The sequence below is a fragment of the Glandiceps talaboti genome, chromosome 3 (genome assembly GCF_964340395.1).
Source record: "Glandiceps talaboti chromosome 3, keGlaTala1.1, whole genome shotgun sequence".
NCBI lineage: Eukaryota > Metazoa > Hemichordata > Enteropneusta > Spengelidae > Glandiceps > Glandiceps talaboti.
Window position 1 is genome coordinate 26335100 of NC_135551.1, and position 25102 is coordinate 26360201.

Consider the following 25102-nt stretch of genomic DNA (forward strand, 5'->3'; position numbering starts at 1 on the left):
TTATCATCATCATCATCATCATCATCATCATCATCATCATCATCATCATCATCATCATCATCATCATCATCATCATCATCATCATCATCATCATTCACCTACCTTTTGGTTCTATAAACGACTGTAATGAGTAAGGTCCTCCTCTAGTAACAATTTCAGAAAGAATGATACCATAGGCATAAACGTCGTCTTTTGGTGTACCATAGTAGTTTGCCATTGGATACCTTAATCGCTCCGGTGATGTCCATAGCAAACCTAACAAATAACCCCCCAAAAATACATAATTATATCAAACACATTGATAAACCATCACAAGAAATTATATTTTTGTAAACACAATTATAAATTATTTTGGCGACGTGTTCTTATGAGTGATATAGTGCGAACGTTTAATAAAGGTTAAAAATATACATTTTCAACCTAAGAATTAAAAAACCTCGCAAAAATACATTTTGCACATAATTTCGTCAAATTGGTATATGTCAATAGTATGCGTTTAGATATATAGGTGTTACAAATTACGTGTATTATTTGTTGTTGTGTAACTTGTGATTTTCATTTGTTGTATATAAATTTGCCCTAGGCCATTAACTCCGATTAGTTCCTATCCACCCATTCCCATGGTTCTTTTACTTTTACTATCACTTTCAGTACCATGTATTTTTCTCCGTTTTCTGATAGATTTAGTCCAATTCAAATCATTGACAATTCACTTGTCAATTGTTTATCAGTGTTTTCATAACCTATCTAATTTCGTATGTATTGAACTCTCCAAATTAGCATATAAACTGTTATTTAAAGTGCCATTTTAACTGAGTGATAATAGTACAAGTATGAAATCAAGTCTTCACCATCTCTATCATTTGCATCACATAACTTGCATAAGTAAAGTTTCAACCTCATCAGGGATTAAGGTAACTAAGCAATATCAAGCACGCTATTTGTGTAATTTCCCTTCCAGCTGACGTGACTATAAAAAATGTATAAATCATCACACTCACGCATAGAATATACATACTGTATATAAGCACGAATGTAAACATGTCTGTGGGTATACAAATGACGTATAACTTACGGGTGTTTATAGCGTGCTCTCCCTCGTTTTCATCAATCTCTTCCCCGTCACGAAATTCACCCATTCCGTAGTCTGTAATTTTGCAAACCCATCTACTGTCAATTACACAGTTGGAAGATTTCAGTCTGCCATGAGACAGCATACTAGAATTGTGTAAAAATTCCATACCCTGTAAGACGTAAAACAAATATAATGAAAGGAACCAGACAATGTCTCAGTAATCACATTGGTGACAACAACAACAACAACAACAACAACAACAACAACAACAACAACAACAACAACAACAACAACAACGACAACACCAACAGCAATGTAACCTAGAAGAGAAACTAAAGAGACATACCTTACATATATCAATTGCAATTGACATTTTGAATGTATCATCCAGCTTGATGTTGTCGTTTTCCAACACATCCTATTGGAAAAGGAAATTAAATCGAAAATGTAAGACTAATCTAATTTAATTTAAACGGTTTCGTTCCAAGGTCTCTAATGAAAGGAAACCACTTGACAAGCTCTGATATAATTGGGAAAATCAGGCGTACAGATAGAGTCACTGTTAACCTAGCAACTCAACTATCAATCTTATCATGTTGAGTCTAAAACTTGCAGCAACATAGGACGCTTTTGTCGTCTAATTCAAACCAGTCAGCTAGCCAATGAATGAATGAATGAATGAATGAATGAATGAATGGATGAATGAATGAATGAATGAATGAATGAATCAGTCAGTCAGTCAGTCAGTCAGTCAGTCAGTCAACCAATCAACCAAACAACCCAACCAATGCAACGCAACCAACCAACCAACCAACCAACCAACCAACCAACCAACCAACCAACCAACACCTCAATTTTAAGTATGAATAAAGTTTAGTGGCGTAGTGGAATTTGCAAGTCGTGGAATCATTCAATTGCGAACTAATGTGTATGACTTGCACATGTATTACTTCCATAGGGTGAAAAGCTGAACACGTGGACGACGTAATACGATGTGCCTGACAGCGAAGTCTTCGTGGAGACAATAATTCATACACAGTAAAAGCAAACTATTTATTTATCACCCTGACCCTTAACTAGGTATACGTATACTCGTTAGAAGAATGGATTAACTATACATTCACCTGTACACTTCCTTTCTTACAATACTGTGAGAGAAGACAGATGTTTCCAGGTTCAATGCAAGCACCAATAAACGGATTTAAGTTCTCATATTGTAAGTCTCTCATCTGGAAATATAAAAAAAAAAGATTATATATTTGATGAAGTACATGAACAAGTAAATGACGTTGTTTTCCAATCAAAATATAGTTTGCGATCGAGTGTAGATTGGAATATCTTGTTTAACTAATTCGTTAATTACGCACACAGGACGTCGATTTTAATGTTTTGCGATAGTATTTATATCAGCTAGTCTAATCATTATGGTGGTGTATGTATGTATGTATGTATGTATGTATGTATGTATGTATGTATGTATGTATGGATGGATGGATGGATGGATGGATGTATGTATGTATGTATACGTATACACGTACGCACGGACGGACGGAAGGGTGGATGGTTGGAGGATAAATACAAAATAAATAGCACATTTTGTATGTATGTATGTATGTATGTATGTATGTATGTATGTATGTATGTATAGTTTGTGTTTGTGAGAGAGAGAGAGAGAGAGAGAGAGAGAGAGTGAAAGAGAGAGAGTGTGGGGGGGGGGAGGGAGAGATCGAGGGGGAGAGACAGAGAGATGGAGAGCTACCGGCTATAACTATTCAGTAGGTTAACATGCTCACATTTTTTTCAAAATCGTCATTTCAGTCGTTAAAAGAGCCATACGCAAAAAGGTCAGTACAAAATATGTTTTATTTCACATAATAGAAATACATACTAATCAGGACATATAGAAATATCTATTGTTTGCCTATCAGTAATGCTGTATTTCTTATCACATGAAAAGGTAAAAAGAGCCTCCTGTATTTCAACCGTATTCAAAGTTCGCATATTTTACTGTTGCTGAAGAATACTGAATTTGTAAAGAAAGTCGAACAACATTCCCTGGCGATTGAAAATAAGTTTACCGAGATAATGATGTGTTGTATCTTTTTGTTATTGGATGTAAGAAAGTCAGTCATGCTTTGGTTCGCGATTATCTCAAATTACCAGTAATTATCTGGTTTGACGTTGACGTCAGCAATGCCCAAAGAAACATGGATGATGAATTGGTATCAAATTAATATCCGAGCCGTTTCTCTTCGTCATGGCCATCCGTAAAGTAATCACCACCACAAGGACTCATTCAGTCTGCTTTTTTGAATTTGACACTCTGATCGTGAATAGAAGGGCATCAAGGCTTCATCTCAACATAGCAGGTCAGAGTATTAAAAAGTCAGTCTGTTACTTTAGAGTTATGACTTTTCTCAATATAATAAAATGAAATGAAATGAAATAAAAAAAATTAAATGAAAGGAAATGAAATGAAATGAAATGAAATGAAATGAAATGAAATAAAATAAAATAAAATAAAATAAAAATATTTTTACCATCTGGATGAATTAAGCATTGTTTACTTACCGTCTTGAATTCTACTAGTAATGACTGTGTAATATTTATACTTTTTTTATTGACTTTCTTTACAGCAACATATTGACCCTAAATAAATTAGAAAACAACAAACAACAATGTTACAAGGAAATAGAAAGAACTACGCACGGTGTCTTGCTATATCGAAATAGTCGATAAAGACAAGACTAGAAATTGCAGTGTATGGGTTAGTGTCTAAGGGCTCAACGCCATCTGTTCACGTTTTTAAAAGTTTTGACCTATAACAATTTCGGATAGTGTTAGTTGTTGCTCCCCAAAAAGGTCGACCTAATACTGATAGTAGGTTACAAAGCCAACTAGTGACTAGTACCTTGGATGTTGGATTTTGGTGAAAGAGTGAGATTGTCACAGATGACATATTCATAATTTTAGTAAATTCAATATTATAAAAAATAAAAAGGGAGTTCACACTAACGGAGGCAGAGGGGCTCTGGCCAAGGGTCGAATGCATGGAGTAAAAGGCTAATTACCTCGCCAAGGTTCTGGTGTACACATACAACGACTTAAACATAAACCATGTGTAGTCAGAGCTAATTCCTTAAAGTTCAAGTGATCTCGGTACATAAGATGTAAGATGCGAGAGTGATTCAAGTGTAGTTACATGATCTGTCAGGTAAGTGCGAAGATCAACAAGTAACAAGATGTCGCACGAAGCACAAAATGGGGAGCAGTTTAGCACATGTATACATTCTGCATAACCGATAAGTTGTGTTAGTATAGTTTCCTTTTTCACAAATTGCCCCTTTAACTTTATTGTGTTATTTTAAAGGTTACATAAACTTAAACGCACAGATGGTTCAAAAGGGCTTGAAATGAAAATATTTCTTTTGTCATTTGCTCTTATAAAATGACATATCTAAAAAAAGAAGCCGATGGCATTTTAAGGTACTTTTACCGTTTCTTCTGTCATCTCATCAACAAGGTGGTCTGTATTAAGACAAATAGTGGGGTAAAATTGTGAATTAAATTTGGCTGAGGATATAAGGACTACGTGCCAAGTATGTATATTTGGCAATATTTTCTAAAATTATTCATACGTGATTTGACCCTTTTGGTATGTAACCCTTCACATCTTTATGAAGAATGTTAACGAGAATGAATATATAAACCGTAATGAACTTAACTGACTGTGTGGTTGTTTTTGCTAGTCTGAGTATCAAACAAAGTCTAGAAAGAATACTTAACGAATACAAATACTTGGTACATTGACATACATCCTAGCTACACACAAAGAACCATTTTCGCAAGATCACCGCCTCTAATGACACACACACACACACACACACACACTCATCAAAACAATGCAATACTTTGTTGAATTTCTCTACCTTACCTCAAAAATGTTCAGTACATTCAAAGAATAGGAGTTTTTTTTATCGGTGTTATGTTTTGATTACTCAATTTCGAATATGAGGAAAGAACACAAATCTTGTAAAAGTTCTCAAGTGGGTTTAGGTGTCTTAATTGTTACGTCTTTACAAACCATTTCAAACTTACGAAGAGAAGGTATATTATATAATGCGTAGAATCTGCCCTCGAAAAACTAAGATAGCCAGAAACTAGAACTACTGTCATTGCATGTGGCTTTATTACACAACTGGGCGATAATGATACCTTTATATAATGACGGTCACACACGGTGTAATCAAGATAGTGTAAAGTGAATGTGTTTGAAAGTGTGGCCACATGAGAAAACCTCGGCATCAGAGAGACGCGATCTAATTGTTGGTGTAATTACATCGACTTCCGTTAGTAGCTTATATGAACATGTCGCCATGATGGTTGAAGTTTATTTCCGTGTTTAGCTTCCCAATAGTTGGTCTACCATCGTCGTCGTTTGCATTAGGAAATAACCAACTAAAACCTTTTAGTGAACGCGGGCAGCCTTTCATCGACGAATTTCCCGCATGAAGTCACTCAATATATTTCCTGTTACTTATATTTCATTTCATATGAGAACACAATCGATTGATATAGATATACGATGAGTGGACTTACCTGGCCGTTTTCAAATGCCTGACACTAATCAGTTAACGTTGGTGAATAGTTATATGTGATTATATATGATATTACTTTTGAAACATACAATAAAATTCTTAAAAAAATAGAAATTCATAAATCATCGACGGTCAAGTATAAGATGCAGTGTTTCTCTCTCAATGGGATAAATAATCTACATATTACTTTTAAACACAAATTGTTTATCTTGTTTTAATACTAAAGTAAGTAGTTTACATCGTATATTTTGATTTAGAAGAAAATAATTCATATTCAAGAAAACAAACAAACAAACAAACAAACAAACAAACAAACAAACAAACCCCCCCAAAAACAAACAACTCCCCAAAAACAACAACAAAACAAAACAAAACAAAACAACAACAAAAAACACCCCAAACATCATGATGGTTAGGATCTGGCAATCCCGCCATTTTGAAATCCGGTATAATTTTACCTTAAAATTTTGAAATGTACTTTATTGACAAATATTGCTAAGTGTGTTTCATATTCAGAGTCAGATATACAAGTATGTATGCATATTATCTTATAAATAAAATGAAACAAACATTTTTGTTTTGGATAAAATAATGAAAATTGTTTCTTGTAAGACACCATGATAAGGGATAGGCGAACACCAATCAAAGTCTCATACGTTACAAGATATTGCAGCTGTGCATCATTAGCACTTAAAATTGGTTCAGTGTATACACTGGATTTCCAAAATTAAAATTTACATTCAGGCATTTTTCATGATGTTGATACGAACGGATGACGTTTCCTGGGAACGTAGGGAACGCAATCATTTGAACAGAATATGACCATCTTATGGTTAAGATGTTGTGTACCAGACAATCATTAAATGGGTTTACATTTTATATCAGATGATAATAAAATGTAAAAGATGTACCGTTACATCGGATAAGTCTTTTATGAGTATGGTAAGACAGTATTGTATTATGTCTTGATTTGTCAACTGATACTGTAGATACTCTCTTGCTGCTCAGACAAAGAGAACATATGAAATAGCAGAGAACATGTTACAGACAGTGACTGGCTATGACATTATTATCGCGTCATGAGACATGCCTACTGTTTCTAAGCTTAGCACTTACACGTATACATAAGAAGCAAGTCAATACAGACAGCCAGGCACCAAGAGGTTCATATAATTCTTGTTGCAATTTAGGATATTATACTAGTATCTAAAGGGGGGTATCTAACGGTGTGGATGTCTGGCTGGTCAGCTTTGATAATGCATTTTATCCAACTTCATAGTGGCATTGAAGTAATGTAATGCTCGAAACGTTAATTTGTCTAAATATTTAGTGATTGTTTTAACCTGTTTTTATACTACATCCAATACTTCCAATGACGCGATGTCTGTTATTTGATGTTGTATGTCCCCGATCAGAGTTTCTAAAGTATTTGTTAAAGGGAAATGACACTCCAGGAAATAAAGGTATTTCATTAAACTTTGGGTTTTCAGAGTCATTTCATTATGTCACTTCACATAAATTTCACTCGATTATTAAGAACATCAAATTGGAAATCTTGTTTCACTTCACTTCAGTTCTGGCTAACTGTTGTAACTTGGGAGTTAGCAAACGTACATATGTACTAGATGAACAATGAATATTCATGACTATATATTTGCAGGTAATAAACACTTAGAAGTCATATGTACATCTACTAAGTCCAATAAGGCAGCAGTCGACCATTTATGATTATTAGAAGGTGAAGTAGAGTTTGCTGTTCCTTGGTAAACAAGCGATATGTATGTGATGTGAAATCGTGAAATGACAGAACCAAAAATACTTTTATAGATCGTGGAGTACTCCATTACCTTATACAAACCAACAGTAGTGAAAACTTGATAGTCAGTTGCAGTGGTTGCTTCACTCCTTGTATCAGCATTACTTCTGGACATGGTGGATATCCTAGAAGAACTGTTGTTACCCTGAAAATGTACATAACAACGTTAATTTGACATACCTTATAGTATCCGATTATTGCGAATATTTGGTGAGTATTGCCAACCGTTGTCGTTGATGTCGTTACAGATATTCGGTCCCTTGACAAGTGAACTGTACTGGAGCATCCGACGGACTTTCTGAGTGTTTGTAGAGAGAGGCCTAGAGTTATCTAAGGAGAGATAGAAGGGTTACAGGAGGTATGTGTTCATGCAATTACCAGTGCTAAAGTTTTACCTCTCTATTAAAGTGTGAACGTAAATATATCTAGAAATGAATTCGCATCGCCTTTACCTTATCCCATGCTTTTTAGAAAGTTTAAGGAAATAAACTTATGATACTCTTTGAAATTGATGTTTGTTAGTGTTAAGAGTTGTTAGTATAATGTTTATTTGAACAAATATGGACAGTGCATTATTAACAAATAATGATAAACAAAAACACAATCCTGATAGTATTTATTACTAATGTCTTAAATTCTAAACTAATAATGAGGGAAAATACAAATTAGGTAGACAATGTGACAGCAGTTTTCTGTTGATAAAGTTATATTTTCTCAAAGGTTCTACAAAAAACCAAAAGGAATATTATAGCAAGCAGAGTAATATACGTTATACTGATTGTAAACCGAATTAAGTTAAAATGCTATGTGTGCCCACAGTAATGCCAATGCAATGGTTCAATCCAACGTTCAATGGATTTTCAACAATTGCAGAATACGAACCAAACTGTAGACTTTCGTCTGTGTCCTAGTATTTGAAGTGTAATGTCCATCAAACCTCAAAGAGATATTGAACGGGCGGGGTATAAAAGATAAAAACAGACACAGAACTAGGCATTACATTCAACAAGAAGTAAAAATCAACATTTACGCGCTAATTAGACTGATGACACCACGATGTATCTTAAGGATTCACATGTTCAAAAGCAAAAAGAAATGAATTTGTAAAATGTAATCATGAATTGCAATTCTCACGGAAGTTACCAGTGACAGGTGGAAGTGGAACTCCATGATAATTTTGTGAAGCGCTAAGCTGACCAACAGCGTACGGCGTAATATATATATATATATTATCATTTTCATCGCCTTCAAAGCATGTAAAATAAGTATGTTTGATATCTGTTAAATGATTATACAAATTAGGCACCATAAACAAGTTGGTTTTTATTTAAATCGCGTATTGTTTGGTTTGTGTTTATACACCATTCGAGTCTTGTTAGTAAACTAGGTTTTTATTTTCAGGCTAAACGACACATTTTGTATTATGTTAGTTAGGAATGTATGTATGTATGTATGTATGTATGTATGTATGTATGTATGTATGTATGTATGTATGTATGTATGTATGTATTGTAGAAGTGGGAGATTACAGAAAATCAATCCCCATTTAGACATAACAAAGAGAAATCAATGTGCCCTATTTGGAAAATACATATTTCGTCATATGTAAGATTGAACTATATTTCAAGGTATATTTCAAGGTTTATAACCTTAAGGTTTGTAGACACATAGTGTCTGCAAAATGTCAAATTTGTGATTGCACCATTTATGTGTGTTGGCGCCAGCATTAAAATGTTTTAAATTGAAAATGAGCTATATTAAATTGAATCAAATCAAAGGTAGTTCTTTATCCATATTCTTTGTAGGTTGAAATCGGCAACTGTTACAATAGGTAACGATAGATGGGAATTTGTGAGGAAGATTCAAATCTTCATTAATTATTGATGGATGACATGCTGATTGAGTCTTTGGACTTCAATTTATAGGATGCCAGGATGACAGCATGCCAATTAACTGATGAAACCGCATAGAAATTGTTATGTAAGTTAGATAAGAAGAAGATACCATAGATTTTTTCTGCATTACGTAAATTCCAAATTGTCAATGACCACAGCAACGACGTTTTTAACATACATACCTACCTACCTACCTACCTACCTACCTACCTACCTACCTACCTACCTACATACATACATACATACATACATACGTATCCTCACTCAAACTCTTCGGAGAACAGGCGCATTATAAATTCGCTTTATCATTATTATCATTGTCATTATTATTATAAAAGTCTCGAACGGAATAAATAAAAGTTGATAACAAATTTGGTATTTGTGTTTACTTACTCTACTACTGCTTCTTTTCAGTCGAAGACTTGACGAGTTTGAAGCATGGAAAATGATGTCATCATAATCAACCTTCCATAAGTGAAATGCTGAGTATTCTGCTTCTAGTTTGGCTTTCCTTGAGGAGGAAAGAAATACAACTCTGAATGAATTGATATATGCTATTTTCTTTTATACACGGAAGCCACGTTGGTTTATAATCACATATTACTGAAATTATCATGCAAAAGACGAGTTCATCGTCACTTCTGAGTCACATTACGTCGTTCACATGACTTGTGGCACATCAAAGAATTACTTAGTGAATCGGCACTTTCCTTGGAGAGACGAGTGACATTGCTCTCACAATCATCCCAGTTGATTTAACGGCTCCAAGATGCATTGCGTGAAACGAAGTTTTTTGTGTGGTTACCATTTGGGTTGTTGTTTTCTTTTAAAATGACTGAATAACATTTCCATCATTAAACCATAGTATGGTCTTAGACCCCCCCCCCCCACATAAACACACAGCATGTGTGCACAACCGTTTCCTCTCCACATGCAAAATTCTTGGCATTTATAGGGACACGCGCATCTCGGAACCGGCAAAAATGTCACTATTCTGGTGTTGTAAATGAAGCAAGGAACACACTCTTAGTTTATAGTTAAGTCCAGAACATTGGATTCCTGGAAATTCGCTCGCATGGATTATCAGCTCAAGCATCAAGTCCTTAAAACCCATATTCAAGACATGACAATTACTACGTTATCTTTTATAAGAACAAACACACTATTTGAAACCACAAGCCTTTAAGTTTTTTTAGATTAGTTTATTTGGTATGCGTATTCTTTAAGTCAAGCTATAATGTTACATACTTAAGACACTATGTTAATATTCCCAGTGTGTGACGTCAAAGTAGGTTAATGTGAAATTAATACTTTCATTTTCGTGTGCCTCTTACGTCAGAAATATGGCAATATTGTCGGAACTACTTTAATTCGTAAACAGAAATATACTTTGCTATAATGTTAATTGTGCAATTCAAACGAGAGTGGGAGTTGAAGAAAGGGAAATGTTTGGTTAGAAATGATAAAATATTAGAAAATATGTTTTTCCCTTAACATTGACATATTGATGGCGGATGAATGGAGACAAATCCGTCGTCTGCATCGAGTATTTTGTCCGATCAATTATGTCATCTATACCATGATACCCTACTGTCTTTCAGGCGATATCGACGATTTTATTAACCAAATTTATTAACCAAATTCTTCAAGGGATATACTACATCACTTTCATATCAATCTCGGTGAATGTCTCATGACGTAGTACTCTATAGGGCATTTTGCGACTTTGTGAGTCTCTTCTATCGACCAAATTCACTCTGGCTTTTCAAACTGCGTGTAGTGTGCACAGCCTCTAGGCCTGTCACGACCACATTTGTTTAAAATTACATCGAATATACATATGATCTTTGGTTAACATGTATATAATAATACATTTGCTCTTGCACCTTCACAATATAATCTTACTTGCGAAGGTTTTGTTGATAATTCAGTGCAGCTGCTTGTGACTTCTATAGAGTTATATGTCTCTATGTCAAACAATACAAATGTTGCCTGTTATGTCCATGGTTAACGTAGTAAATAGAACTTAACATCTTTAAGATACGTCGTGTGGTTCTGGCCATGGCGATAGGGATGTCCCGGCACATGTCTTATTGACTATATAGTAACACGAAGATCATTAGTTTATTAGTACTGTCAGGTTGGTACAGGGATATTAAAGTGATTAGTATTATGGTTAATTGTTTAGTTCGGTAAGTCTGTCATGAAGTACATACCTTAACATATTCCTGTATAGAATAAATGTTTAAAACAAAAACACATAAATGCAAATATTCTTTCACAAACAAAAATCTACGTCATGTATCTTGTAGTACACAGTCATATGGTGAGCATGCGTTCTCGCGAGCAGGAATGTCGGTTGTACAGCGTTCCTCTTTTGGAACAATATACCACTTGAACTGAACACCCGATAAATTCTTTAAAAACTAAATGATTACATACTTTAAAAACTAAATGTTATTGTTATACGCATTGCTTATGCCAAAAGCTTATTCTAGGAATGGGTCACACTAAAACTTTTACCATGTAACATGTGTACGGTGGCAAGATCAATATTCCAATATAGGATAAAAAATATCCCTCAATCCAGCGACATGATTTTGAAAATTCGAGCCCTCTGAAATATCTACTGTGACTAATGCTGCTGTTACAGAATTCCTACCTGTAACAAACGTAGAATGCAATTCCAAAGATAACTGCGACAATCCCTAGGGTACCGGAAACTGCTAGGATTATAGTTTCTGCAAGAGAAAGAAAGAAAAGCAAAAGTTAATGTCATGTATAGTTACATTGTATATGTATACTTATTTAAACCATCTACAGAGAGGACAAATTGCCTATTTTACTTTGGATGCCAAAGCTTATTGACATTAGCACAGTCTGATTAAATAATGATGTAGGACTATGACCACATTTCCTTTCTTAAACTGTATTTCCTTCGTATATTTTCGGTGTCGTGACGATAAGAAGGAAGACAGTATATTATATAGGAATCCTAGCCGTATTCCTATATCTGATTTTAATCAAACTGGACTTTAGTAATAAAAAATATAATATATGCTAAAATGTAGGTATTAAAGTTACATATATATATACATATATATATATATATATATATATATATATATATATATATATATATATATATATATATATATATATATATTATATGCACACACACACACACACACACACACACACACTCACATACATTATTATTTGCTGTATATGCAATCTACAGTAACATACATTGTGTATTTATGGACTTTGACAAGTCCAGACTATCAAATAAATTGTGTAAAAGTTACTGCTATTACATGTGTGTATTACTACTTATTATTACTTACTGCTGTTGTCGGGACAGAACTCTCCTTCCCAGCCACAGGGTGGGTGATCCTTGGGTGCTGAAGTTACATTTTTAGGCCAGGTCACTACAAAATGCTCACGAAGTTCAAAGGAACCATTATACGAGTGGTAGTCAGCGAAGTCCTCAAAATGATGGTGTGTAAAATCTTGCACAGCAAAGTCCGGGCTACGATCACCGTTTTCGTCCATATACACCGTGTGCCCTATTCCTAAAATGTACAGTTTGTGAATATTAGATTGTGAGTGCAACAACACTTTGTCTATATTCTTAAACTCAACTATATTGCTAAAGTGACTTGCCTAATATCGAATTCAAACCTCGAAGAACAACCCAGTTCCACATCTATCATGTAATTGAGAAAGACGAAGAATAAAATCAGCTCAATATCAATTCAATTTAATAATGGGTCAATAATCAGGCCTATTTTATTCTAACATACAAAAGGTTATCATACATCTCATATAACTGGTATCATTATTATAGAAATAAACTCTTCTGCAGAATATTTCCCTCTTGCAATTTCCTATTAACATTAACTTATACCTACCAGGGAAGGACAAGTTACGCATTCGTCGACTTATTGCAAATCCGTCGAGTTCGCTGCCACCGTACTGAATTTCTTCATGTAGTGCAATCGCAAACAATAGGACAGCGTCATATAATGGCCCAGCATGGACATCAATCTGTGAATTCAGAACAGCTGAGTAAGCAGTGTGAGTAATCGATCGCTGTGACGAAAATGTCTGACCAGGCTTGTGCCTCGATATTGAGTATTTAATGAACTACCATATATTGGGTATCGTGGAAAGTCAAAGTAACATTAGACGTATTCAAAATCAAGCTTTCACTCAAGATAAACCTGCCACTCGCTACACTGTTTACTGATAAAACCAACCATTAAGTAGAAGGTACAATGTCTGTGTTTTTTAAAAAAAGTAACTTTTAGCAAAAGTATCAAAAGTAACATACTGTACATTGGAACAAAAACCCACATTACATATGACATTTTATGTATTACACAGTAGTGATAAATAGGCTGGAAGACATTATTCCTGATAAGGTAAATTTACGCAATTTCTTTGATGAAAAAAGTTTGTTGTTGTAGAAATTGAATATTATCGGATTGCAAACGTCGAAAATAACCTGCGCAGAATTAGAAGTTGTATATGATACATTGAGTACCATTGAAGCAAAGACATATGAGTTAAACAGACGAATTTCATGTATTTGATTACTTCTGTAGGACGAAGCAATACATTGCATAACAATTATGTAAGTCAATGTATAACCTTACTGCAATTAAGACATCTGGATATTAGATTAGATTAGATTAGATTAGATTAAATTAGATTACTTTATTGACCAATACGACTACAATATCGAAAAGGAATATGTCTTGGTGTTGCTAAAGCGATCAACAGCACATGACAAATACAGAATGATACAGATATATACAGTACATACAATACGATAAAATACTGTACAGTAAGGAGAATGTAGCGCAATATAAGCAAGGCAGTATTTAGTACTCGAGTTATTTTGACGTGCATTGATTGCAAAGTGAAAAGATTGTACGAAACCCAATGCATTGATTTCCGTGATATTCTCCAAACGACTTCTATTATCATGTCCATTAGATAAGAAGAGATGAACTTGTAAGGATTAACGACTCAATTGGGTAAATATTTGAAAGTAAGAAGGCCATTAGCTGCTGAGTGACATTCGTTTTACTTAATCAACAAAGACTTATACTTTTACTATAATAGAGCTATTTTTGAAATTCAAACTGCACATCTTGTCTAAGCCCTTTCCACTCACTCACTGTTGTACTTGGAACAGCAAGTCTGTTCTTATCGTAGAAATGACGTATCAGGCAAGCCGTTATTTTCCATCTATGACTCTTGTAAGGAGAGTTAGCTAAGTGGGTTGAGATAGTGTATATATATATATATATATAATAATAATAATAATAATAATGATGATAACAATAATGTAATAAATTGGTACTCAGAGTTACATCCTTGTTCTTTTGAATTAAGTCTTCAATGCTCTGCTACTAATATTTGCATCGATCGAGCACTGTTCTCTCTAGTCTTGCTGCTTGACGTTCGGGCTTTCTTTCGATACTATAAGCGAACGAAGTTCGCAGTGAGGGCATCCTCGATAGCGATATTCGGTCGTGTGTCGTATTCTATCGGAAGAACATCCGAGGTCTAGCAGATAGACTATGTTCTCTCCAGCTAGACACTTACATTCATACATATATTTGGGAGTGTCTGTGTGACTGTGTGTGTCCGTCCGTTCTTGTATACACGATCATTCCACTGATCGGATTGTAACAATATTTGGACACACCTTTGTAATAGTTACCGAAAGAACTGATAACATTGTGGTAAAAGCTTCGTGCATATCTATGCATGAAATACTAGTAGCTGATTTTCAACAACTAATGTATTAACAGTAATTGTAACCTTGTGTGAGTGGTATTCATATTCAAATATACACAAAATCATGAATAACTAGGACCTAAACAACAATACAATAGAAACATCTGCAAAGCTGTATATCAAATGGTTGGCTTTCATCAATATCATTTACATCACCTGCCATTTATCTGATTTTAACAACGTTTCTCAGATGACGTTGGCACAATTAAACTCAGGCCACTTCAAGGATCCGATATATTACAAACAGGTGTTCAAAATAGCATTAATTGGAGTTCAAGAAATAGACCAGAATTATTCCAAAATTTATCTAAAATTACCCGACGCTTCGGCTGTTCACATATGCTTTATCGAAAACACTCTGAAGAATGCTTTATCGAAATAGTCAAACAAAACCTTACGAGATGCATTCAGTTTGTAGATGGTTGTTATATAAAATCAGATTCAAAATGTGCTATTTGTTTTGTATTTATCCTCCAGCCATCCACCCTTCCGTCCGTCCGTGCGTACGTGTATACGTTTACATACATCCATCCATCCATCCATCCATCCATCCATACATACATACATACATACATACATACATACATACATACATCCATCCATCCATCCATACATGCATGCATACATACATACATACATACATACATACATACATATCTACATACATACATATCTACATACATACATACATACATACATACATACATACATACATACATACATACATACATACATAAACACACACACACATATACATAATGCATACATACGTACATACATATTTCCATTATGATGTGTCTACCAGAATATACAATAGTCACACGAGTCATCAATCATTAAAAATCGAGTTGCACTTTTACATTAACGACGTTGCCCATCACACTTTACTAAGTACATATAATTGTGGACATAGGGTTAAATAAGAGCATACGAATGAATTGTTTACGTACAACGCGCTGACTCCATGCCATCATTTATTTATTTGGAAAGTAATTTTTCTGGTCTGTCTACTTCAGAAAGTATTAATAGACATTGTCAATAACCCCCTTTGGATTATTTACATTTCTAAATGGGATATCATCGAGTTGACATTCTTCACTTTTGAAAACACCTTTAGTTCTGCTTGATTGTCTTAATTGATCTTGATTATTGGAAAACTGTCATCTTTATAAACATGTATATCTAGAAAGGAGACATGGTGGACATTTGATATCCGTTTAATGGTACATGATCGATAGTACTGTAGTGGAATCAAACAAATTGTCATACTGACATTCCCTTTTCTTGAGGGCATTACTTAGAAATTTTAAGTTACTGGCCATGCTTAACTTTAAGATAACACAGAATGAGTACAGTTTCTTGCTACATTTTGTCTAAGTGAAATAAACTACTCATGCCATCATACAGAACACGCAACGTATATATATATATATATATATATATATATATATATATATATATATATATATATATATATATATATATATATATATATATATATATATATATATATATATATATATATATAGAAAGAGTTCCAGTACTACCAAAACTATTACGCTCTGCCACTGCGGTATAGAGCACTGTCTTAGCAGATTGATACTCACCAAGTTATATATATTGTCTGATGAACGCATTGAGCGTGAAACTCGGAGTTACAACTTAGCACCTCAAGTTCCAACCAACTCACTTTGATTATATATATATATGTTCCAGTACTACCAAAACTATTACGCTCTGCCACTGCGGTATAGAGCACTGTCTTAGCAGATTGATACTCACCAAGTTATATATATTGTCTGATGAACGCATTGAGCGTGAAACTCGGAGTTACAACTTAGCACCTCAAGTTCCAACCAACTCACTTTGATTATATATATATATATATATATATATATATATATATATATATATATATATATATATATATATATATATATATATATGTATATATATATATATATATATATATATATATATATATATATATATATATATATATATATATATATATATATATGTAGTACTGGAACTCTTTCTTGGTTGTAACTCGGAGTTTCACGCATAGTGCGATCGTCAGACAACTCTAAATTGTCGGACAACTCTGAGTTGTCTGACGATCGCACTATGCGTGAAACTCCGAGTTACAACCAAGAAAGAGTTCCAGTACTACCAAAACTATTGCGCTCTGCCACTGCGGTATAGAGCACTGTCTTAGCAGATTGATACTCACCGGAATATATATATATATATATATATATATATATATATATATATATATATATATATATATATATATATATATATATATATATATATATATATATATATATATACAAAATACACAAGTTATGGTACGGAGCCGTTACTCAGAGTTTCACGCTTGAATGCGATCTTCATATATATATATATCAATCATCATGTTCCGTCATAGAAAACTTTTACAAACGTCCTATGGGTGATACATTTCTAATACAATTTGAATTATTTATTCAGGTCCACTCCCCTGGTGCTATGAATCAATGAATGACGAATGTATTTTTTTGTAATACATGGCAAGATATGAAATAAATCCATTTTACTGTGTGATATTTATATATCTTGTAAGTATATTTGCTATCAATCTCTATTGGATTCACAAAACCATACTCTACTGTGGTGAAGCTATCGTTTCTCCTGTTTCTAGCTACTTGGTACTGTACAAAACACCTTTTGGTTATCGCGCACACGTCAATATGGAATTAATGTCTAATGTAATGTTTACAGTCTTTGACAAATCGTTTGTGCAACTCACATATGAAAATTAAGTTTTCTGGTGCATGATCTGCTTGTATGATCTATCTAAATGGCGCAAACTATGATCATTACTCCATTTTGGGTTTAAAAAGGGATAATATGGCAACAAATCGTATGGCTAAATATTCTTAATTCTTTTTGCAACTGTAATATATCGAATTATTAGTGGGAACTGAACGGTGCGTTCTTTAGTCTGAATGCCACCGAGGTATCGAATCATCTCTATTATACGTCACCTGTCACCAATCTCGCATTCTGATTGGTCAAGAGCCCTGCAGATACACAGGCGTATTTTTCACCAACAGCCGTATTTTTGCTTGTTGTATCACGTGATCACTGCACGTCCCCTTGTAAACAAATCTAGCAGACAACTAGAAATACAGCTATAACCAGCATTTCCAATGCCAAATTTGTTGTCAACCGAACAAAATATCACCGTTGTATACATTGTAACAAGTCTTTGAACTGTACTTTTCATGTTACAGGGAAAAAGCCAAACATTCCACACAGAACGGCGAAAGTCCAGTGACGTCGAACTCGCGGTCGTCACGCGATCGTAAACATGAATTCCTAAATTTATGAAGGATATGAAAATTACCACCACAGAGGGTGCAGTTTTTGCTTAACTAGAACAAGAAAGCATATCACGAACATGTTCGTACATTTAATGGAATACAGTACGCAAAACAAAGACGCACTCATTTTTCAGCTGATGGTTATAAGTTTGAATATATAGCTGAGTGATATGCAAATAGTAAACAATACGTCATACTACTGAGCAAACGCGCACTCTGATTGGATGATGAAGTTAAGGCTGACGTGTAAACAACCGCATTGCAGTTTCGGAGTGGTGCATGATACTACGCTCAACAGTATAACGCGGAAGTGATTTTATTTTAAAATGAAACAGCATTTTTAGACATTCAAAAATTGATTTTCGTAGTCGCAGGTGACGTATAAGTATGTTATTTGCCAAATACGGTTCCACATCTTGCTGCTCGAGGTAATTTTTCCGGTATAACGGCTCGCCTCCGGCTCTCCGTTATTACCGGAAAAATTACCTCGAGCAGCAAGATATGGAACGGTATTTGGCAAATAACATATACATATACCGTCTGGCTAATTTGAAAATAAGATATCTTGAACCACAAGCTGTTCATGGAAATGAACAATCCCTCAACTTTTAGAATGGTAAACAATGTATAAGGAAAAACTGACAAATGTGCCATTTTTAGATATTACGTAATCACCACTAATAACTTATTATTGGGTAGAATTCTGTGATTGATTAACAAAGACATGATGCTAATGACTGTGTGGGTGACTTTGTTTGAATTTGAAACTTCTTCTCAGAATCTCATAGAGCTAGACGTAAGATAGATCTCTATTAGATTCGATGAAGGCCAGTACTAGACGATGTGTTCCTCCTCCAATCATATCGTGTATCATTTATGTTGTGTATGGTATGTTTACATCATTTTAATATGACTATATAAATTGTCAAACGACTATTTGATCACCATCTAGTTTGCCGTGAATAACCTGCTTTCGGGATGTATCTGGGTGAATGCAAATAATTTCACTGTCCCATTTGGGCATTAAAAATGGGAAAATAGGGCAAAAACCATATGGCGACACTTTCTCAAAGCTATAAAAAGAAAAACAAAATACATCATTCAATGAGCACTCAATGGCATTTTCCTCCCCCAAGCATATTACATATCACTCCTATTGTCCTGTTTTTGGTGTATGTTACGTTTACATCATTTTAATGTTACTATGCAAAGTGTGCAACGACTATTTGCTCACTGTCTATATATCCATTTTCATTGCTTATGGGTATCAGATACTCCATACAATATTTCATCTAACCCATCATATGTTATATGTATTGTGCGTGCATGCGTACGTACGTATGCAAACTGAATGTAGATAGATGTATAAATCTTCAAAAATAAGTCATAATAAGTAAATAACTGTCTAAGACCTACTACAAACTAAATATTTACGAAGAGCACTCACGGGTTCATCGTTAGGTAAGTCGTAAATAAACGGGGGTTCTTTGAGTCGTTTTCTCACTTCATCTTCAAAGGCATGGTATTCATCATTATGAGGGGTCCTTAGATGAATATTAAGAATGGCATTGAAAGAGTATTCAGCTTCAGCATCTCTCCCGTCATCTCCCATCCACGTGTTGACGCCTTTATGATAATCCGCCAATAAATCAAGCGTGAAAAATACATAGTCACCGTTGATCATGTCAAGGTCATAGGCATTCAACATCAGGTCTCTTACGTCGCCACCGAAGGAACAGATTATAACGACTATAGAAATATAAATAGAGAAAATCATATGTAAGGTTTACATTTAATAAAGAACACAATAATGTTTTCATCATCATCATCATCATCATCATCATCATCATCATCATCATCATCATCATCATCATCATCATCATCATCATCATCATCATCTAACATTTCCTATGATATATTATGCCGCATTAATGTATCAACTGGATGTCAGTTAACATTTGACTCACAAAATGCTTATGGTCAGTTTTTAAAAGAAAATACAGTAGTTACCCTAGTGAGACATTGACACGCGAAGCCTACAGCGAAGATTGCGAAAGTAACCTATCACTATACCATATAATGTAAATTCCATTTAACCTCACAGAGCCATTGATTTTAAAATCATTCTAAAATACTGAACTTCATAATACTGAATTAAAGTTAAAGACTAGCTATGGTGACGCCTATGATACGATGGAACTGAAATCGTAAAACCAACTGAGCTTCTAGGTGGATTCTAAAGCAAACAAACCATTTGGCCAGGGTAAATGGTAAATCTCAATTTTAGTACATCTCTCGAGTAATCTTACTTATCGTCTACCCAGTCTCACTGACGTTGCAAGTTAATGGCACCGTTGCAAATCAAGACTTTTCTTTTTTAATTCACAGTGTCTGTAGGGTTATACAAGACATAATCTTCCCTTTCCAAACTTCATGTTCAGCAATAACATTAGAAATGCATTATTAGAAACAAACAAATTTGCATCTTAGAATTTTGTAGCATTAGAAATAATATTGCCTTAATGTTTGTGGGCAAGTCTCTTTTACTGATTGGTAAAGATTCTTATCAAACTAAACTAAACTATATCGATGTTGACACAAACTGTATATCACACTACGGTTCCACAAACACTGAAACTATAGCTTAGGAGAAAACATGCTTGTTTCCACTTTAGGAAATAGGGTGGGTAGGTCAGAGTTTTATTTGTATTTCTTTTTTGTTGTTATTGAGGAAATGCGTCGATCCAAAGACAAGATAGATACTCGTTGGTCACAATATTTCTGTGATAGTTTGATGAAGAGCAAAAGACTAGAAGTAAATGAAGACTGTGAAGTATACGAACACAATATGCTGACTGTAATCTATAAATTCAACTGGAATGGGATTATAAAAAAGAAATAACAAAAAACTTGGCAAGACAATGTACACGGAAATAGAAGTAAATTATCACCATTTCTCTTTTTAATGTAAAACTATGTTTTGGGTCGGCGGCTTCATCCAGGGTCGATCGGGTTATTATTTGGCCTTACTATATTTATGTGACAAACTGTGTCAAGGGTAAATGACCTGCGATGGATGTACAATGCCAATATCAGGGATATTTACAGCTTTAACATCTAATCCTGCGATGATTCTAGCGCGATGATTTTGTATAATACAAGGTCATTACTTGATGCACACAGTGCGATGTTATTTAACACATAGGATTTAAGGAAAGTGTCATTAAGCCTTCGATCAGTTATCGTTGGGGAACACTTCTTACCTCGTTTATCTTAGTCATCGTGGATTGAATAGTTGGATTCCCAAATCCAATGTAATACTTTACAACTTGTACGTTTTATTCATTGATACGTTAAGTCATGCATGTGCGCCATAACATATGTTCTCGATGGATTTCACGATGCACACTTTACGACTAATGCAATGTTATTGATCAAGCTTTACTTAATGTTACAAATTGACTGTTCCTGCGTACCATCGTTAAAAGATAAATGACGTTCTTTAATGAAACCGTGACTCGCATTTACACCGAGAAAGTGTCAAACACATTTAATAAATAATACGGCGAGTATCCATATCATTTTAGACATTTCAAGCACACATTTTAACCGTTTTCTATTCAGCTACATGTATGTATGTATGTATGTATGTATGTATGTATGTATGTATGTATGTATGTATGTATGTATGTATGTATGTATGTATGCATGTATGTATGTATGTGTGTGTGTGTGTGTGTGTATGTATGTATGTATGTATGTATATATATATGTATGTATGTATGTATGTATGTATGTATGTATGTATGTATGTATGCATGCATGCATGCATACATACATACGTATACATATGGCATCAGATACCATGGTGAAGCAATAAACTGGCAAGGCATGTAGTCACACTAGATGAGATTAAAAAATATCATTACGTTGGTGTTTGCATTATACCTATGACTTTCACTAATTACAAGGCCGCAACCTGATCATTTGAGTCAAATTGTTTCTATTATAAAAATTAGTTTCATTACTGTAATGTGAGAATTCAATTGTGTGTCAACAACATGGCTGGTCTTCTCTTCGAAATATGTCCACCTGATACGTTCCATGTATGACTGATGGGAAATTAATTATGGATGTGTTATGATCATAATTTCATATTTTATGTGTATAGCCGGGCTGATTAAATTGATTTCCCAGGGGATTGGGGCATTGAATCATTTACTTACTAGGTGGGTTATAGAAAGTAACACGTATAACACGTAATCCAAGAATAAAGATCAAATTCTTTACATTTACAGAATAAAATTGAAAATTCCATGAGAACAGGCTATTTGATGAGCTAAATTCACCTTAAAGCGTACCGTGTCACTATAAACTGAGTGAGTGAGTGAGTGAGTGAGTGAGTGAGTGAGCGAGGGAGTGAGTGAGTGAGTGAGTGAGTGAGTGAGTGAGTGAGTGAGTGAGTGAGTGAGTGACGATAACACCAGTAATCTTGTTTCAAACAGCGAATCATTTACAACACAGTGCTGGGAATAACAGTGCCCAGAAAACACTGCTTAGGGAGACTAAGTGCCTATTTATGAATCTGAAGCAATTGTAACACTGTTTCACTAATTTGAAAATCAATCAAGGTTACCAAACCGAGCACTTTAAAATAATTTTGGTTTTTATAGTAAAGAAACTTTCAACTACCAAGTGGTCCTAATGACTTTAACATTCACATACCACCTCCTAATCAAAGTGTAACTGATTGTTATAGCCATATGTACATATGTGAATAAATTATCATTCTATGGGAAGCATTCTAGTAGTAAACACTGTCTCCTGTGTCTATCTATATCAACCTACTCACACAACTACATACACATCCATCTAAAAGACTTTACAGGTTTCATCTCAGGCAATGTGCATAATGTATAAAGTGTTATTGAAACAATAGGTTCAACAAATAAAGCACAGATGCGAGTGTTACATTGTAACATTCTGTCTGTGCCAGATACAAATTAATACATGTTACAATATTCATATACACAATGACGCTTCCACTTAGCAGTATAGGCAAATTAAAAAATGACGGGTTGAACTATAAGGATGGTACGTAGACTGTACTTTGCACACATCTCTGATCTTGGTTGTAAACGATATTGCGTAAAATATGGGAGTTGCTGAGTACAATCTCACTGAATCTAAATAATTAATTATATTGATTCATTTATATTTCTATCCAAGACTTGTAAAAGTTTCTAATTTCTTACTGCATGTTGTATTATATACTAATATAATATAACAAACAAATTGGTTAGCCAATTTTTAATTGTATTTTGAGTTGGCGTCAATGGCGCAAATGGTCATTTCTTAAAATGTTTTTGAAGTACCTTACCATGGTCAGCTATGAAATCTTCCATTTTGTGGGTTTTTTGTAACTGAAATTCTTCAAATGGGAAAGTATAAGTCTTTTTGTTTTCCCAATTTACAATGACAAATGAAATATTTAGTTAAAAGGTAAATGCAGCAAATGAAACGGGATATTTGCCTATTCAAATAATTGATTCCAAACATTGCAGTAACTGATAGAAATGTAAATATTTCAGGTATTAGGTGCTATGTCTTGTAGCTAGCATAGGATAAAATGAATAAATAAGATGAATTCTCGCTACCTGCAATACAATTCTATGCATCGCTAAGGAGTCAAATGGAACGCAGTCTCGCGACCGCGCTTGCATTTGTCGACACCCACACTTCTGGTCGCCTATGTCAATACACGTGAATGTTTCTTCCAAACAGTTTAATTTGTAACAAATAAGATAAACGCACGTTTTTTAAGCTCATATAATTATGGAGGTGGGAAATTTAAATATGTACAGTATCTTTCCAGAGCAAAATTACAAGAGATGTCGACAACTGAAAGTGGGAAAGAAACATTCCTGTGTATTAGCATAGCCGACCGGAAGTGTAGTTGTCGACATTAGAACGCGTTGTCGCGCGACTTTGTTCCATTTGACTCTACAGTGATGTGTAGAATTGTATTGCAGGTAGCGAGAATTAATAACTATTAATTAACTGAATCTTGCCTAACTGATTTTAAAAATTGATCTTGACATAATGAGGACATATTGACACGCAGAGTAGTTAAACTTCGATCTCGTGTAAAAAGATTTGTTTAACGTGTTAAGTACGTCAATTCCTTGGTGACTCATACATCTAAAGTTTTTTGACGTTTGAAATTGTTTGTCTTGTCTGAAGCTGATCGGGAAAAAACATAAGCAGACGTGAATAAAAAGACAATATAATGCTTCCAACCGTCTGTCTGTCTGTCTGTCTGTCTGTCTGTCTGTCTGTCTGTCTGTCTGTCTGTCTGTCTGTCTGTCTGTCCGTCCGTCTGTCTGCCTATCCATCTAGTACCTATCTACCTATGTACATGCCTGTCTGTCTGTCTGTCTGTCTGTCTGTCTGTCTGTCTGTCTGTCTGTCTGTCTGTCTGTCTGTCTGTCTGTCTGTCTGTCTGTCTGTCTGTCTGTCTGTCTGTCTGTCTG

General features: G+C 34.4%; 1 protein-coding gene across 1 annotated transcript in view; it reads right to left on the minus strand.

Annotated features, from left to right (window-relative positions):
- The window catches only part of LOC144433297 (atrial natriuretic peptide receptor 2-like), a 40051-nt gene that overhangs the window by 10473 nt on the left and 4476 nt on the right, over positions 1-25102 (minus strand). Inside the window, exons 2-12 of the mRNA XM_078121604.1 lie at positions 20017-20318; positions 13299-13434; positions 12732-12959; positions 12047-12125; positions 9778-9895; positions 7670-7819; positions 3647-3724; positions 2200-2304; positions 1422-1493; positions 1076-1244; positions 103-255 (exon numbers count right to left, since the gene is read on the minus strand). Of these exons, the coding sequence (XP_077977730.1) occupies positions 103-255; positions 1076-1244; positions 1422-1493; positions 2200-2304; positions 3647-3724; positions 7670-7819; positions 9778-9895; positions 12047-12125; positions 12732-12959; positions 13299-13434; positions 20017-20318 (1590 nt within the window). The remainder of the gene's footprint in view (positions 1-102; positions 256-1075; positions 1245-1421; positions 1494-2199; positions 2305-3646; positions 3725-7669; positions 7820-9777; positions 9896-12046; positions 12126-12731; positions 12960-13298; positions 13435-20016; positions 20319-25102) is intronic.